Genomic DNA, 17,195 nt, shown 5'->3' with positions numbered 1-17,195 from the left:
TTCATCAGTGATTGAGCTGGAAACTGATATTGATGTGGAACAATTTTTCCTAGTTTTCTGTTCTTAGAAGGGCTTTATTAAATTGAAAGTTGTGATATGATTTTACTTCCTTTTTATGTATTTGGTAGCAGATTGATTCACATTCTATTCAGGCCAAATTTTGTCCAGCTAAATAAATTCTTCTGTGTATTGCATATAAATACCATACACTTAATTAACAGCCAAAAATGACTTCTATCTGTAATCATGTTGAGGAGGTTGTAAATAAAATCTGTGTTACCATAGGGACATTAAATTTGTTACATTCCTATGAAAGTTCCTAAACTGCAAGAAAAATAAATGGAAACATCCATTAACTGTACTGTCAATTTTTAGACCTTACTGTTTAGAAGAAATCATTTTGGCTACAAACATTCCTGTGTTGTACTCAAAAATAATTACACTGAGTGAGTCTTGTAACACATGATTATCATATTCTACAAAGACATGTCTGGAAGTTGTATGTAGACAAATAAGCTTATTTCATCTTTGAAATAGAATGACTCAACTTTGGGAACCCAGAATGATGTGTAGCCACACTTTGACAAGTATGTACTGTTTTTGGCCACAATCCCACAAAACAGTTAAGCACATGCTTAAGTGATTTGCTGAGTTGTGGCTTTGAAGTTTTAGAAACATGTTTGCACACACTATCATTTAACACATTGAAAACGTGAAAAATGTATTATAAAATACCATTGTTTTCCATCTGTTTAGCATTCTCTGGATTTTCAACTAATACCAAGTATGACCCATATCAGATTAAAGCAGAAATAGCAAGCCGTCGTGACAGAGTGAGTAATCTTTTTTTGATGTTGTGACTAAAACAGTGCGGTACACACCCACCCATCATTAGGCTTAGAAGTTGTATATGCATGCTTTCTAAAACTGCACATGTTTAAAGTGCCCTTCTACTCTTGAACAATTATTTAATAAAAATAGCAGTGTGGTTCCATCTTTACTATGTCTTACTGATTCCAAAGAATTTTTTTTCCTGTTTATAAGTGTAAAGAATTTTTTTTCTGAATGACTGACGCACCAACTCAACTTGTATTTTAAAAATAATTTTCTTTCTGTCTCGAGCATCACCACTAGTAGCAAATATTCTGCAAGTCAAATTCTGTCCCCCAGCAACACCTGTCCAAACCAGTTGTCATTAGATTTTGCTCTTGGGTTCCATAGGGTTCTATAGATGTAACTGAGGTCAGGATGTGGCTCTGTGTTGAGAACTCAGTGATAAGTTCAGTCGATGCACAAACCAGAATAGATCGTTTGCCCAGGGCTGCATTTATAAAAGAATAAAAAGTGACAAATGACCCCCCTCAGTCCCAACACATCCCCATATACTATGGTAAGCATATATAACTCTGAACACATATGGACCACATCTGTTGTATAAGAAAGTACCATTTTTACTTAACCATTTTTAGGTTAGAACCATACTTTGAATATTGTCTTGTCTGAAGTAGTTACAGTGGTGGAGGGGAAAGTTATACTTATCTTTCCAAATCTGCTTGTCAGTGTTCCTAATGAACAGTAAAATTCTACATATTTAATGGAAGCTAGTTAGATGCCCACAACTAATAAAGCAGCTTTATAACTTAAGGCCCACCATATATCTAAACTGCATATTCCTTTTATTAATGGATAAAATGGGACTTAGCATGCCAGATGCTCAATTCATGAAATAAATAAAATACATATCTTTGAAGGGTGGTGTTCCTGTTTATGACTTCATGATTTAGTGACCACTTTTCACAGAAGTGGCTCTGGAAAATAAATTATGTTTACCACCCATCAAAGGCATGTATTCTCTTAGCATGCATTTACAACATACTGTATGTGGTAGAGCTAATGTTTAGAAAATGCAGCAAACCAAACAAGGAAATATAGCAAGTTAAAATTTCACTCAATTTCTCTAAACAAGGCTTAAAGAAAATAAGTGACTTTTCTATTTGCATATGGATTACCAGTCTGTCTCCCCCCCCCCATAGTCCAATAATAAAGTGACCATGAAATACACCTTTTTACTTCTGTACATAGGGTGAACCTCTGTTATGCATGCTCATGTATATTGAATTAATATAAAGAGTTAAGTATACTATAACACCATTGAATATATAAACATGGAAAATATTAATGATATATTTTCTTATTTTAGCTGAGTCTATTTTATTAGGGTTGTACTAGATAATCCAAGAAGTCACTATATACTGCCTGTTTTGTTATGATGATGTAGTGATTTCTGTTTTTGCGGGGCATGGGGGAGACATTGTGTTAAGCATTTTGTTACATAGTGATTTACATACGTCTTATCAGTGTTTCGGATACATTGTAGAAAATCTACTAAATCTCTGGGAGACTCAGTTTATGTTTTCAGTTTATGAAGCTCACATTTTCATTTTTTTCTGTGGCAGGAAGTTGACGGCATCATTTATTGAAATGCATATACAAACAAAGGAGTGCCTGTCCCAAAACATATGTGACTTTTTAACCAAAAATATAAAACATCCATATGGAACCAGACATAATTCTGTGTATCTGTTACAATAAGCATCAATTAAGGAGCAGTTTTATTAAAATAGTGAAACCTGGTAGTAAACGTCACTGCAGACACACACCAAATTTTGGGGAGATTATAATGAACAGCTGCTTATTATTAAATTAAATAAATGATCTGCCAGGCAACTTTCACTGTTTACCTCTGCTGAAGAGTCACTTTGTACTTGTCTTTTATAATACAGAAATAAAAATGGGCAGATGAATCATCACAATCTCTAGTGACTTTAAACGAACATTCTTCCCATTGAAAAAGTACAGAACCTCTTCCCCTTTCTGGCTGTTTGAGCTGGCTGTTTGCAATATAGTTGAGCAGGTCTTTGGGTGACTGTCTACTACAGAGTTAGATGGGAAATCATTGTTCCAGGGGAGACAGGAAATTGGAAATCACATGCGGACAGAGACTTGTTGGCTATTAGAACAAGTGATAGCAGATAGCATAGTAGAAGATTATACAAAGAAACAGCTACCTTGTACGTTTGGCAATGTTGTTACTTTGTGACCATTGTTGGGTAGATTTTTATTAATATTTCTCTAAAGCATTTGTTGATTTTGTTTTACTGTAGATTAAAAACCAGATTATCACTTTTCACTTTGAAAATACTAGACTTTGAACAATGCACAGTAATTTTAAATTCTTGAAAGAGCAATTATTTTAAGTATTATTTGAAAGAATAATAATAATTACTCAGTGATTTGCTGCCGTAACATATTTTTGCTTAAAAAAATATTTTGTTTTAAGCTTTCTAGACTAAAACGAGAGTTGGCACATATGAAGGAAGAACTGCAGTATAAAGAAAAAGGAGTGGAAACACTACAAGAGTGAGTTGGCAGGTTTTGGGAGGGGGGAATTTTTCTTTCTCTTCTTCCTGTTGGCTTACTTTCTTGTTACTTAACTGGAAGTGTTGCAAAACTTTATTTAACGCAGACTCCTGCTGCAAGTTTTTATTTTTGAATTGTTTTTTCTTTTTTCTTTCTTTATTTTTTTTAACAATTGTCCCTACTTAGACAGCCATGGATGGTGCTAACAATGTGCTCTCATTGATGTAAGCAAGATTGGCTGGAATTATTTTGGATGATGATTTCATTGATTAATGTGCCAGCAAGTTTATGAAGAAACTGGCAAAATATGCAAAAATTGAGGAATGTTTGTATTTTAGGTCATAGAATTCCCTTTTGAGCTTAGTGTAGAGGTGGTGTTTGCTTATTATTGCAACTGACGGTTGTCCTTAATAATTTCTGACTTTTAGGCAGCAATCTAAAAACATGTGTCTGACGAAGTGGGCATTCACCCACGAAAGCTTATGCTCCAATACATCTGTTAGTCTTAAAGGTGCCACAGGACTCTTTATTGCTTTATTCTAAAAACAGGCAGCTGCTTTCTTTTCCATTTGCTAAACATGGTACTTAGTAAGTAACAACAAATACACATGAAAGATGCGGTTCATACTTAAAAGTTTGAGAAGAAAACTCTTGTCGGGCCAAAGTACTTAATTGGCAAATATTAACTAGTCATCCTCATACACAAATGTCTTTTAAATTGATTAAATCAGGTAACTGCAAGGCTAGTCAGAGGTATATGATAGAAGACCAATTATGAATATACTAAAGTAATGAAAAAGATATAGTAACACATAAAGAAACGATTTAATATAGTGACACGATCTTGGCTGTTTGAAGATGAGCAATAATTCAGAATGCTGTTGTATTCAAATGACAGGTAGCACATACACACACAAACATTTATGCCTTACGCAGTGACTTAGTATCTTTATCAATATTAACTTTTAAGACTAGATAAAACCTATTTCTGCGTTTCCCTTCTTTCCCATGACAACATGAGGTTAACTTAAAATGAGGATGACAAGGTTCTGATTTAAGGCTCTGTTCTGCTGTTTCTGTGACGGATTAATCACCTGCCTAAGAAGATCCAAGAACAAAGAAAGTGATTTGAAGGCAATTTCAAACCTTTCTCTTGTATGGTTTTGTGAAAAGAAAAGCCTGAGAAGTAGTTTTGAACCTAAATATGAATGTCCAAGATTTTAGTCTAAGTTAAATTGCTTACATCCAGGGGGGGGGAAATCAGTATTACTTTAGAATAGGATTTTGTGAATCTGATCAACTAATAGTTTTTTAGGTACCTTTGATCAGACAGTTTAAAAGTTAAGCACAGAACAGTCATGTCTGGAGTGCTTTGATGCTTGTTTGTCATTGACATTGAAGTCATGATATTGCTCCTGCTTTGTCTCATTTCTCATCTTTATTGTTTATTGAAGGCAGCCATATGTCTGTTAGGGTGTTGTTTGAAGTTGTGATGGTATTTTCTTCAAAAATTTCTCTAGAGCACTCTTGCTTTGCTGATCTCTGTCTGTTCTCCACAGTGACTTCTTGACTTATGAGCCAGGAGATTTGTGTTTTTTAAAAAGGCTGCTCTGGAAAGGCTTGTTTTTTGGATATATGTTTTGAATCATGTGTGAATCTGATATTTTGTTGTATCAGTCCATACAGAGAAAGTGCATTGTCACAAAATAGACAGTCAAGTAGATCATCTCCCCCATCCTTTTTAAATGGAAAACTTGTTTTTTGCAGGTGATTTAAGCTCAGTCACCTTGTTAATTCCTCTTCTGCTGTAGAATTTCTTTAAAAACTTCAGTCTTCACCACTGCTCTCTGCCTTCTCGCTAGGCTGTGTCAAAACTATTTTATTAATTACATTTTCAGCTAATTACCAAGTATAAAATAAGAGGAGTGAAGTCTTAATTGTTTGGTTTGCAATCATGTGTTTCCTTTCATTTTTAAGTGTGACTTTAAGCAATGTTAGGAATCGTATTTTGAGCTTTGCATCTGGGTGAATGTTAGGTCTTTTAAAACCCTTTCATAGTTTCCAAACAGCAAAATATTATGAGCAGTTAGGGGCCTGAACCTATTACTACTGAAGTCAGTGTTAAAACTCCTGTTGACTTCAATGGGAGATCAGGCAGATTTTATTATAGGTGGGGCTGGTAGTGCTGCCTGTTAAGATTGATCAAGATTGTGTCAGGATTCTGCTAGCCTGGGTCACCTTAGTAAAAAGTTTGGGACCTACAGCCTTAGAATATTAGGTCAGCTTAGATCGACTGTATGACAGCCAATTATACTTGTAAACAGTATGATTGACAATGACCCTTTGTCTGAGAAAATAAAAACTCACTAGTCAGCCTCCAACCCTGCCCCAAGAACATGAATTAGCAGATACTTAACCTGTAGAAAATTCCACTTGAAGTTAAATATCTTTCTTTTCCCTAGATGTCTTGTAGATGTGAAGCAACAGGAGGGTAGAAGGGGGCCATCTGGCCTAATACTTGGATTGAATCCAAGTTCTTGATATTAATGTGACTTTGGGTTAAAGCCAAGTACTTTGTGTATCATATGAAATTCTTAGTGAGTTAAGGTCACTTTTCCTACTGTGGTTTGGTCTAATCTTGTCAGAATCTTAAACCAGTGCTGCCAGCTCCTAGCATTCAAAAATCATGAGTTAGGCCCAAAAGAATCATGAGATTTGTTTAAAGTAACACCTTTACATCCTCTCTGGTGTTTGAAATTTCAGGGTTCATGTTTCCCATCTTTTCTTTGCAACCAGGAGGTTAGTGACATGACTCCAGGAGCTCGGTCCTTCAGTAAAGACTCTCAATAAAATCACCAGAATTAGCAAAATTGATAACCTCATTGATAGCTTATTTACCAGGTAATAGGTTTCCTTTCCTTTTTTTTTTTTCTTTTCTTCAATTTATTTTTTATTTAAGACAACAAGACTCCATTGAAAATGGAGTTTCATCAGATTAGTTTATGAAAGTGGGTGGTGGTAGCACATGCTATATGACGGGGCAAGAGACTAGTCTCTTCAGGCTATATATAAAGTTATTCTTATACATTAGTGTATTCAGTGTCATATTTTAGTATTTTCAATGTATTCAGCAAATTATCATTTTTATTATCATTTTTCTCCTTCCATATTGCAATTCAACAGCCTCTCTCCTTCAATAAAGTTTGAGTTTCTGCTAGCCAGCACTGAGTAGCTCAAGATTGTGTCAGGATTCTGCTAGCATGGAGTAGCTTAATGACATCTTTCTAGATAGGACATCAAAAGTAAATCTTTGTTAATTGATGCTGTGCAGCTAGTTGTCCTCCTTTTGTGGTGGCTGTCACGCTGTCTGGAGTGGCTCATGACCGTGAATGCCTACCGTAGGGCAGACATTGCAAACTGGTGGTATGTTCCATAATTAGATTTCACCAATGTAGTAACAAATGTGAACTCCCAAAGTACTACAGTAGTCTTACATGGAGTCACAGCCAGTCCCCGTAGACACTCCAGTCTATTCTGCCACCCAGGCAAACTGGACTATGTGATAAGTGGTCATTTACAACAAAAAATCACAAAATATTCCGGTTGCACCAAGTCCAAAGAGACCAGTCACTCACCCAGGTTGATTTGCGCCCCAGATGTCACACTAAATACAACGCTGGCAGCCAGTTCTGTAGTAAACGATCTAAAAGTGTATTAGTTAAGAAAAAAGGAGTTGTTCAGAGGTTAAAGCAGGTGAAAATATATGTATAGATGAGTCAGTCTATAACTTTGAAAGGTAACAGAGATGTAGTAATCTGCCAGTTCACAAAAGTTTTTTAGGGCTACACAGAGTAACTCTGGGGACCTTAGTCTTCTCTTTCAGTTAGAATCCAAACAGTGCAGAGATGAAGAATTTTTCCTTGTGTCCGTATTTATAGCTTCTTCTCACACAAACAAAGCTGACAGCAACAGTTCCCACACAGGCCCCTTCTTCTGAAGGGTGGGGAGGAACACACTTAACAAATCACTGAGCTATCCCTCCCCCCCTTAACAAAGTCTTTGATCCTTGATCTCACACAATGGCTCATGTTTTGGTTGATGAACAGGATTTAACATCTTGTAAGAAACCATCATTTGCATTTTTTCTTGTTTGATGGGTTACTTAGTTATAAGGATATATACAATGCAGATGTTTGCTGTTATGTTCTGACTTGGAGTATAGTTGAGTGAGAACAATATATGCAGTATCCTACACGAATTTTATAAAACACTAACCACATTCTTATCTTAACATATACTATTTATTTTGATAATGCTAACACACAAATAAACAAGACTGGTTTCCAACTATGCACTTGTAAGTGTTCAGTGAGGCCTGGGGCTTTGGCATCAGCTGGCACCTGGTCTGCCAGCCTCACGGTGGCTATAAATCTTCTCTCTATGTTTATCTTATATCATTGTGCTAGAATATGAAAGATAATTTCCTGTGGTATGCTTGTTCCCTATCGTAAATACTTGTTCGCACTTTGATATTTTTGTCATAATTTGCATTCTATCTAAGCCAGAAATCCTTGTCCCTTTTTTTTAAAATTTTATAATACTTTTGCTTTGACAATACTCTTGTCAGCTTACCATAAAGAATATTTTTGAGCTCTTAGTATCTATAGTATTGTCAAGTAAATACAGTTTGTGAGTATTCTCACTTTGTATTACTGAATCTTTGTATTGAATTATGAGATATCTGCTGACAAATTTTCTTTATTAGCTGTGGCATATAGCCCATAACAGTATTCTTACTAGCTCTCCCCCTAAGCATGCTTTCTCCCCCTAAACACACTTTCTTTTACACTACTGTAGGCATAGAAGTTGAGATTAACATTAACTTCAGTGAGTGGCTGGCTAAATCCCCCAGTCAGCTTTGAAATCTGAATCTGCGTGTTTATTCTAGAAAGTTCTGTAGGGACTCTGGTCTTATTTTTAATTGGTATCTCCAGAAGAGTGGTGAGGATGAGGTAATGGAAGAGGGTTTGTAGGTGTTGGTCTGTCAATGATTACTGATAACAAGTTATAATCAGCCAACTGTTGACATAGTGATTTAGTGGTTGAGCAGCAGAACCCATCAGAGATATCTGGACCTGCACTAGGTCCGTCAGCCCCCTAACAGATCTTCCCCCTGAAAGAAACTGACCTTAACCTGGAGCAAGAAGTGGTCTGGCTATGATAAAGATATTATCTTCACACCCCCAACTCCCAGACCAAAGATAAAATCCAGAGTGTGTGCTGCTATGAATTGAGTTGGAAATTTTGTGGGACAGTCCTGTGATTTCAAGCTGGCCATGAGATCCCATTTTGATGTGAATACTGAAATCTAGCAGAAAGAATAAGTATTGATTATTCCTAGTTAGGCTGGATACCAATCAGAACTTCTTGACAATAAAACCTGAGACTGTACAAATGTCTCCCAAGGACAATTGTGAGAGTCCCATCACTAGTCACTTTTAAAACAAGACTGAACAAAGTCCTAGGACAGGGGTCGGCAACCTTTGGCACGCAGCTCGCCAGGGTAAGCCCCTGGCGGGCCGGGCCGGTTTGTTTGTTGCCGACCCCTGTCCTAGGAAATATGCTGTAAAGAGCAAGGATGGTGATTAATCGGAGATGGTTCAGAGACAAGCCACAAGAATGATTATAGTACAGTATTAGAAAACACGCCTTATAGTGGTAGACTCAAGAAGCTCTGTCTACTTAACTTAACAAAGAGAAGGTTAAGGGGTGACTTGATCTCAGTCTAGAATTACCAACATGGGGAACAGATATTTGATAATGGGCTCTTCAGTCTAGCAGACAAAGGTATAACAAGATCCAGTGACTGAAAGTTAGACAAATTCATACTGGAAATAAGGTGTAAATTTTTAACAGTGATGGTAATGAACTATTGGAACCAGTTACCAATGGTTGTGGTGGATTCTCTATCACTGACCATTTTAAAATCAAGATTGGATGTTCCTTTAAAAGAGATGCTCTAGATCAAAAGGAATTATTTTGGGGGAGTTCTATGGATTATGTTATACAGGAGGTCAGACTAGATGATCACAGTGGCCCCTTCTGGCCTTGGAATCTATGAATGGGGGGAGGGATAGCTCAGTGGTTTGAGCATTGGCTTGCTAAACCCAGGGTCGGGAGTTCAATCCTTGAGGGGGCCATTTAGGGATTTGGGGCAAAAATCTGTCTGGGGATTGGCCCTGCTTTGAGCAGGGGGTTGGACTAGATGACCTCTCTTCCAACCCTGATATTCTGTGAATCAATGCTGCATTGGCGGGGAATTGGAGCAGCTTACACTAGGGGGTCTATTTCAACTTGACCATCTGTGATACTACTTTGTAAGTTAATTTTATTTTTATTACATAAAACTGCCTTAAGAGTGTATGTTTATGTTGCATGAACTGTGAACTCCGATTCCGGAGGTTAAAAACAGGAAACTTGTCAGTTCTGGGGAAGCTGAGTTGGGCCAACTGCATTGCCTTTTTAGTTTCCTGGTTTATAGTCAGATAACTTTAGAATGTTATAAATACTTGGTGTTTGTTAATTCAAAGTAAATATACCATTTTATTCATAGAAATGAAGTGGCATATTAGCAACCAATACTTTCGGAACCTTTGCATAATTAGTTAACTTTTAAATTTCTCTGAATTTTTGCCAACAGGATTGATCGTAAGATGTCAAGTGCTCATACAAATTATAAACTGGATGAAGCCCAGGCCATAATGAATGAGCTCCGAACCATAAAAAAAGCTATTTGTATGGGTGAGAAAGAAAGGCAGGACCTTATGCAGGTAAGAAACTTTCTACTGGATGGATAGTTGCAAAAATGTAGCTTCCCCTGGTCTCTGATGTTTTCCCTTGTTTGTAGGTGCATACGCATTGCTAAACCGAATCAGACTAGTGGTCTGATATTCTGTCTGACATTGATCAGAAGTAGAGGAGAGGTGCAAAACATATATCTTAAGCAGGTTACTGCATAAACTGTCCATCTGGAAAGTTTCTTCCTAATCCCTATCAGTTAGTGGTTGGCCTATGTCCTGAGCCTGATAGTTCATATCCCTGAATCTTTTATACCCTAGATAGTATAACTAAATCATATAAATGTCTCATCTTTATTTGAATCCATTTAAACTCTTGACGTCATGGATACCTTGAGTTCCACAGAGTAATTATGTTACATAAGAAAATATATTCTTTGATCAGTTTTACATTACTTGTCTTTAATTTCATTTTGTGTTCTCTTGTTGTTTGTATAATGAAACAGGGTAAAGAAAGGAATGTGCTAATCCACTTATTATTTTATATATCTCTATGCCATGTTTCCTCCTAGCTTCTTTAAACTATGAAGTGTTTATTTTATTAGCTTATCCTCATTTAGAATCTATCCAGGCCTCTAATAATATTTTTGCCTCTCTTGACCATTGCAGTTTGTGGTATGGCCTTTTAAAAATTCAATGATCCACCTTTTTGGCTTCAAGAGTCAGCGGAGGAATGCCAGTATTATGATGTACTCGTCCAGATAACTGGAATGTGATTGCATGAAGCCTCTTCATCTCTATCTCACTACCATTAGGCATTAACCTCCCCCTTTCCTTTTTTTAAGTCTCAACTTCATACCATACGTTAGCTTTATACACCTTATTAAAAAAAAACAGAGAGCCTGTGGGCTTGGAAAGATGACAAGGATAGTTCTGTTAAATCAGCTCTGCTGTATGCGAAAGGCAATATCTTGGCTGCTAACTTTTAGGAGCCTAGTAAATTAACATAGCCTTTCAAATATATCTTTCATCTCTCTCTGCAGTAGTTTCATCATGTTTTGTTAGCTTTTTTTTTTATTAATTATCTGGGTATCTTGCAATCTGCTTATATTATGTTCCCATAGTTTAAAAGTTGTTCAGTCTCTGAAGCATTACCCAACGGTCAGCTGATGGACTACAAAACATTGTCTAAGTAGGCAGAACAGTGAAGTCACTATTAAAAATTTCAGCCTTGGCAACTTTCAGTATATTTGCTATTTTGTATTGGCCAACTTTTAAAATGGTTTTCAGCCTTCCATATGCCATGGCTAGTGAGAATGATTAGAAAAGCAATTCTTCCTGGATTCCATAATGCACATTTGGGGAAAGTAACTGGCAGTTTAAAGACTTGTGTGTGAGAAATCTTGGATCAGCTCAACTACTGGCCTTGTTTTAACTCTCCCACTAGACTATTTTTTTTATTCTTATGTCTTAACCCAACAACACAATGTCCACCTGACAGACTGAGAAGTCTTGAGAATTGCACCTTTAAAACAAACTTTAAGAGTGTTAGCAGTGGCCTGAAAAATACTATTAAGTAATTACAAATCTAGTATTAAGTTAAATACCATGGACTGATATGGGTCCTCTGGCAAGCCTGGAATAGAAGTCATATAGAACAAATGAGAAGTTTAGGATGATATTGGTCATTGGTTTTAGATCCGTTTTACTGATGAGAATTGAAGTTGTCACAATTGTATATTGCTTCCAGTGCATTTTATGGTGCAATAGTCTTTAATATTAATTTGTTTCAAAATTAGTAGTTACATATTTTAATCAATGTCAACATACTTTACAATCCTGACCCAATTTTAAGATTTAACAAAATAACAATATTTCAAAATATGAGTATCTCAGTTATGTAGAACCAGTATGAAGTCTGTTTAAAATTTTCCATATTACTCGTACATTTTAAAATCCTTGCTTAGCAGGCAAAGGAAAAAAACTCTCTCACAATAAACACATTTTGGAAAAAGCAGTGGTTATGGAGGAGTTGGGAGTTTTATGTGTAAACACTTTGTAAATTATTCCAGAAAAAGGAAATAGAAAACTTCATAACTACCTCTTAATCTAAATCTGTAAGGTGTAGGCAGTGGATCTAAACATAGCAGAGGTGACTCAGTCTTGTGTAGGTGCTCAGAAAACTGTGGCTGTTGTAGAAATATGATAATTGGATGAGGATATGTGGGAGAGAAGTCTGAGGCAAGGAAGGAAGAGGTGGACAGGTTTAAACTGGGTGCTGTGGTTAGAAATAATGCCATATATGTGGTGTTATTGCTTCAAAAAGATGAGGGAATGTTTATAAAAGTTTGTGTGCGTGGTTAGACTTCTGAGAGCTGCTCTTTCCCCATGCCTCCCAAGTATATATTTATATTGATTTTGTTGTCTGCTCCAATGTGTGTTTTCTTTTTTAATTTTAACATCCATCGACAGCCCTGGGGAGATTTTCTTTTTTTTTTTTTTACTGGGTTGGGAGATTGAGTAGGAAATATTGAAGTGGAAGAGTTGTTTCTATCTAACATGAAGTACATGTTGCGCCAAAATTGTATCTGATAGTGTGTGTATTTGATATAGTGTCCCCAGGATAGAGCTATGAAGTGATGAAGTGGGAGAAGTTTCAGGCAGAAGACCCCCATTGCCTTACACCCAGCCAGGGGCGGCTCTATGTATTTTGCCACCCCAAGCACGGCAGTCAGGCAGCCTTCGGCAACATGCCTGCAGGAGGTCCACTGGTAACACGGATTCGTACCCGCCGCCAAATTGCCACCAAAACCGTGGGACCGGCGAACTTCCCACAGGCATGCCGCCAAAGGCAGCCTGACTGCCACCCTCACGGCGACCGGCAGGCCGCCCTCCTCAGTGCACTGGTGCCTGGAGCCGTCCTTGCACCCAGCACAGCTATGTTTCCCCTATACCTCGTGGAGATGAATGGCTTTGAGCAGGGCAGTACAGATGAAAGTGGGACCACACCATGTGGTAGAGCATGTATGGAAATCTCCTCTGTTAGCTTTCAGGAAGGGCTTTTTTCTTGCTTCTGTAATTGTCCAATTGTAAGCAAGGGGGAGATGCCAGTAGTACCATGCTGTCTGCAGTTCTTTGTGAGCTACGGTTTGAGAATCACTGAGCTATATTATGTCCTTTTTTCTTAATTAATTGGGTGTGCCTAATAACTACAGGTTGTTGCAAATTAGCAATCCCCATAGGAACCTAAAATCAGCAAACTGTTTCACTGGCATTGAGCCTCTGTAGTTTAGAATCAGTTTAGTTCTTTGTTAGGTAACAGTCTTCTACCTGATGCTGGTCAGTATGGTTATAGTAGGTTAACTTAATTTTTGATGGGATTTGTTAGTGAGAGTTCTCTTTTTGGGAATGTGTGGGAGAAGTTTATTTAAATATGTTATGTTTAAATTTTTCACAGTGGAGGATGCCAGTGGTCTCTCTCGTGCATGCCAGACTGTGTGGTTTTTGTTTTAATTGTGGCAAAAGAAAAAAAATATTTTGAAAATATTTGTTTGCAGGAGAGGGTGAATAATCAAAAAGTCAAATCATGAAATTAAAAGTTGGCTATTAATCTTGAAGAGAAACTCTGCTTAATGGGAACTAAAAAACCCCCAAATCCTGTTGTCTAAGCTTGTATAAATATCATGATATTGGCTTTCTTCTTTTAATTAACATTTCATTTAACAAATTGAAAACTTGCCTTCCATCTGGCAGTTGCTATTTTGCATGATTGTGTCTTACCTGCCCTTCTCCCTCTGTGCTGTTCTGTACCCTTACCTACACAGTCTGCTCAGATCCACAGATTTCATAGTGCTGCCCTTCCCGCAATCCAAGTGGAAAAACCTCTCTGGCTGCATGGACCTTACGATTGTAGAATCCAAGGGTGAAATTAACTGTGATTAAAATTGAAGCAATGGGTGATATTTTTTTCAAGATGGGTGGGGGATTAGTCACTGAGAAGTGTCGTGTGTTTGAGGCAGGGGCAGGTAAGACGTGGCCCTCTCTGCTGTCTGTCCTGGAAGATGGCAGCTGCTGTGTGTAAAGTCAGAGCTATTCACAGCTCTGAAAACTGAAACTTTGACAGATATTTCTTAACTATTTGTTGTTCTTGGATTTAACTACATTCATTTTAATATACACATACATACAATATACAATCGTTGGGGGTTTTTTGGAAATGGAGTTTTCAAAACAAAGTTCCCATTTCACAGAATGAAATGATAAATTTGACTTTCTTACAGGTAGCTTTTTTTAATAAACGTCCTGTTATATCCCAATAATAGAAAAAGTAGTGGGTGGCGTATCATTCTACTATTTTTTTTAAATTAGATTCTACTAGATCACTTTTTTAAATGTTCTTTTTTAGAGCCTGGCGAAGCTAACGGATGGATTCAGGAATAGCTGTTGTATTACAGATTCCCTGCAAGGTCTCCAGCACAATTCTAGTTCACTCCGTGATTCCTCTTTACCTCAACAACACTGTGATGCTTGTTCTCAAACTGACATCACTGGAGAGGTATGTGTTCCAATGTGAGATGTTTGCTGTGGAAAATAAGCAGCTTTTGTGTTAGTCACATGAGTATGGTTCGTTTTCCATTTTAATTCAAAGATGGATGCTTGGAAGAAAATACTCTTTTTGTTTTTTTTCTCCATTTTTGAAAGAATCCATTTTGGCTTAATAGTGTGCAAATAATGTTCACTAGTTATATGCTTTGTGATTCTAATTCACAAACATGCGAAAGGCCTTTGTGAAATGTGTTTACAAAGGAATCTGCTTCTCAGTTCCATCAGTCTGGGCTGAAGTGATCACTTTCTAACCATCTCCATGACTAATGGGCAGATGGCAAAGTAGACCCTGAATAATAGTTCCCCACAGGAGTGTTCACAAGCCTCCCAGTCTGTGGTTTTGCCTTTTTATAGTGCAATTGTTGCCATCTGTTTGCACCAAGCATCAAACTTTTACTGGTATTACAGCCATGCTGGAGGGAAAAAAAATAAAGGGTTGTAAGTTCCCAGTTTTACATTTGCCTCAAGGATCTGTTACCCTCTGAGCTGTCGTGTTTTTTTTTACCACACTGGTTTCGTCTTTACATATGGATTAAAAGATTCAAGAGCTAAGTTGATCTCTACTGCTTTCTTCCAAAATAGAGGGAAATTTACAATTTAAATTAGGGCTCTAATATTTTTCTTTATAAGAAATCCACTTCCTTCTTGATCTGGTCGGTCAGGCCTTCGCTGTCATTTCCTTCAAGCCCTTCTTTAAATCATGTTCAAGAAAAGTATAAGAGGACCACACTTAAACAACCCAATGAGAATTACACTGTTGTGTGCATGCTGGTTAAATGGTTACCTTGCACTGTTACTTTGGTCATTTGAATTAGGTTTTCATGGGCAAAAAGTAAGCAACTGCTTCTGAGGAAATTTGAAGTGGAGTTGAGAGCCCATTCACAGTGCGATAGTATAAGAATTTGAATGTTACTTCAGATACAAAGCTTGTTATAATTCAAGAGCTTTAAGTTAACCGCTTTTTCTGAGTGTTGTATACCATGCATTTTTCTTTGGTCTGTTTTCCCTCTAGTCCCTTTCACCCATGAGCGATGAGTGAGTAGAAAGGGATTTTTTTATAAATATGATGTGTAATTGTGATCTTTGGAGAGTTTGAGGGAACTGATCTGGCACTAAACTTTTCCCACGTGGTCCAAAGTGAGAGTCATGTGGTACAATTGGAGAGTCATTTGTTGAAACTGGTGGTGGATCAGATTGCAGTTATCCTAGTTTACCAAAAGGATAATAGCCATGTTCTCTGCTTCAGAATGCACACTGAATACCATCCAAGACAAACCAACTATGGTATATTTTGAAGACTCTGTTTGTATAGTATACATTTGGTTAGAAAATATAAATGTATAACTGCATAGGGATAACCCTTGCACTCCTGAATTTGAAAAATATTCTGCAGTGGGGGAATTAGTATCAGCTGGTGGTTGTGAGTGGGGAATTGGTGGATTGTGTTACCTGTGCCTGAAGGTACATAGAATAGGACAGGCAACTGACAAGGGACTAGAAGCTCAGTGATTTGGTATGGGGATCCAGAGAAGTTATAGCTATTAAGCTATATGTGGCTGGGGAGGAACTAAAGCTGCATGTGATGGAGCATATTGCCCAAGGAGGGTTTGCAGAAGAGAGCTCGCTTTGCTACAGTAAGAATTGCAGCATGGCGACAGTGCTGCAACCTTTTGATTCAAGAAGCAGTTGTAGCACATTGGAATAAAACTGTTTAATCTGTTGTTTGTTTCTAGATAAATTTAAGGTAAAGAGCCATGGATTCCAGGGACTAAAATACTGAGTAATGCTTCAGCATATAGGGAACATCTTTCTTTTTGCTTTAGAAGCAAAACCCAATGACTTTGCACTGAATTTTCCCATAAAATAAGAATGCTATTGTAATAAGCAATTAAATATTGCACTCGTTTGATACATCCTACTCTTTACATTTTGAGCTCTGACTTAGGAAGGTCTTGACAATGCATAATTAAGTGTTACTAACTCGTTTAATTTCCAGAAAGCCCTCTCAGTAAACAGCCTAACTTTACACTTACTGCACCTTTACGTAATTTATTAATAACCTAATTTCATATCTTAAGAATCCAAACTATCTCTTGCAGACACATTTTTATTTAAACATTGACAGTTTTTTGGTAAGCTTGGGTAGGGAGAATAAATTTTATTTATATTCTTTTAATAATGTTTATTACTAATGTGTTGTGTTTCTCCACCTTTCCTTTTCTTCCTGGTCCTCAACTCCAAAAAAAAAAAAAAAAAAAAAAGTTTTGCTTTGATGATAAAACGAGACTTGTGGACAAAGTAAGACTGAGCTGGCAATATGAAGAGGCCAAAAAGAGGTAAGTAAACGTAAGCCTGTTTTCTGTTCTTTGTGAC

At 37.1% G+C, this 17,195-nt stretch overlaps 1 protein-coding gene across 4 annotated transcripts in view; it reads left to right on the top strand.

Moving 5' to 3' along the window:
• Positions 1–17,195, top strand: part of WWC3 (WWC family member 3) — a 150,406-nt gene that overhangs the window by 64,544 nt on the left and 68,667 nt on the right. For 3 of the 4 annotated variants that reach the window (XM_034757243.1, XM_034757234.1, XM_034757225.1), the window contains exons 4-8: positions 757–833; positions 3,341–3,420; positions 10,121–10,250; positions 14,623–14,772; positions 17,085–17,158. In XM_034757243.1, the coding sequence (XP_034613134.1) occupies positions 757–833; positions 3,341–3,420; positions 10,121–10,250; positions 14,623–14,772; positions 17,085–17,158 (511 nt within the window). Of the gene's footprint in view, positions 1–756; positions 834–3,340; positions 3,421–10,120; positions 10,251–14,622; positions 14,773–17,084; positions 17,159–17,195 lie in introns of those variants that run through there. The other variant, XM_034757254.1, reaches the window with a different exon arrangement.

Source organism: Trachemys scripta, chromosome 1 (assembly GCF_013100865.1).
Source record: "Trachemys scripta elegans isolate TJP31775 chromosome 1, CAS_Tse_1.0, whole genome shotgun sequence".
NCBI lineage: Eukaryota > Metazoa > Chordata > Testudines > Emydidae > Trachemys > Trachemys scripta.
This window is presented reverse-complemented; position numbering and strand designations above follow the sequence as displayed.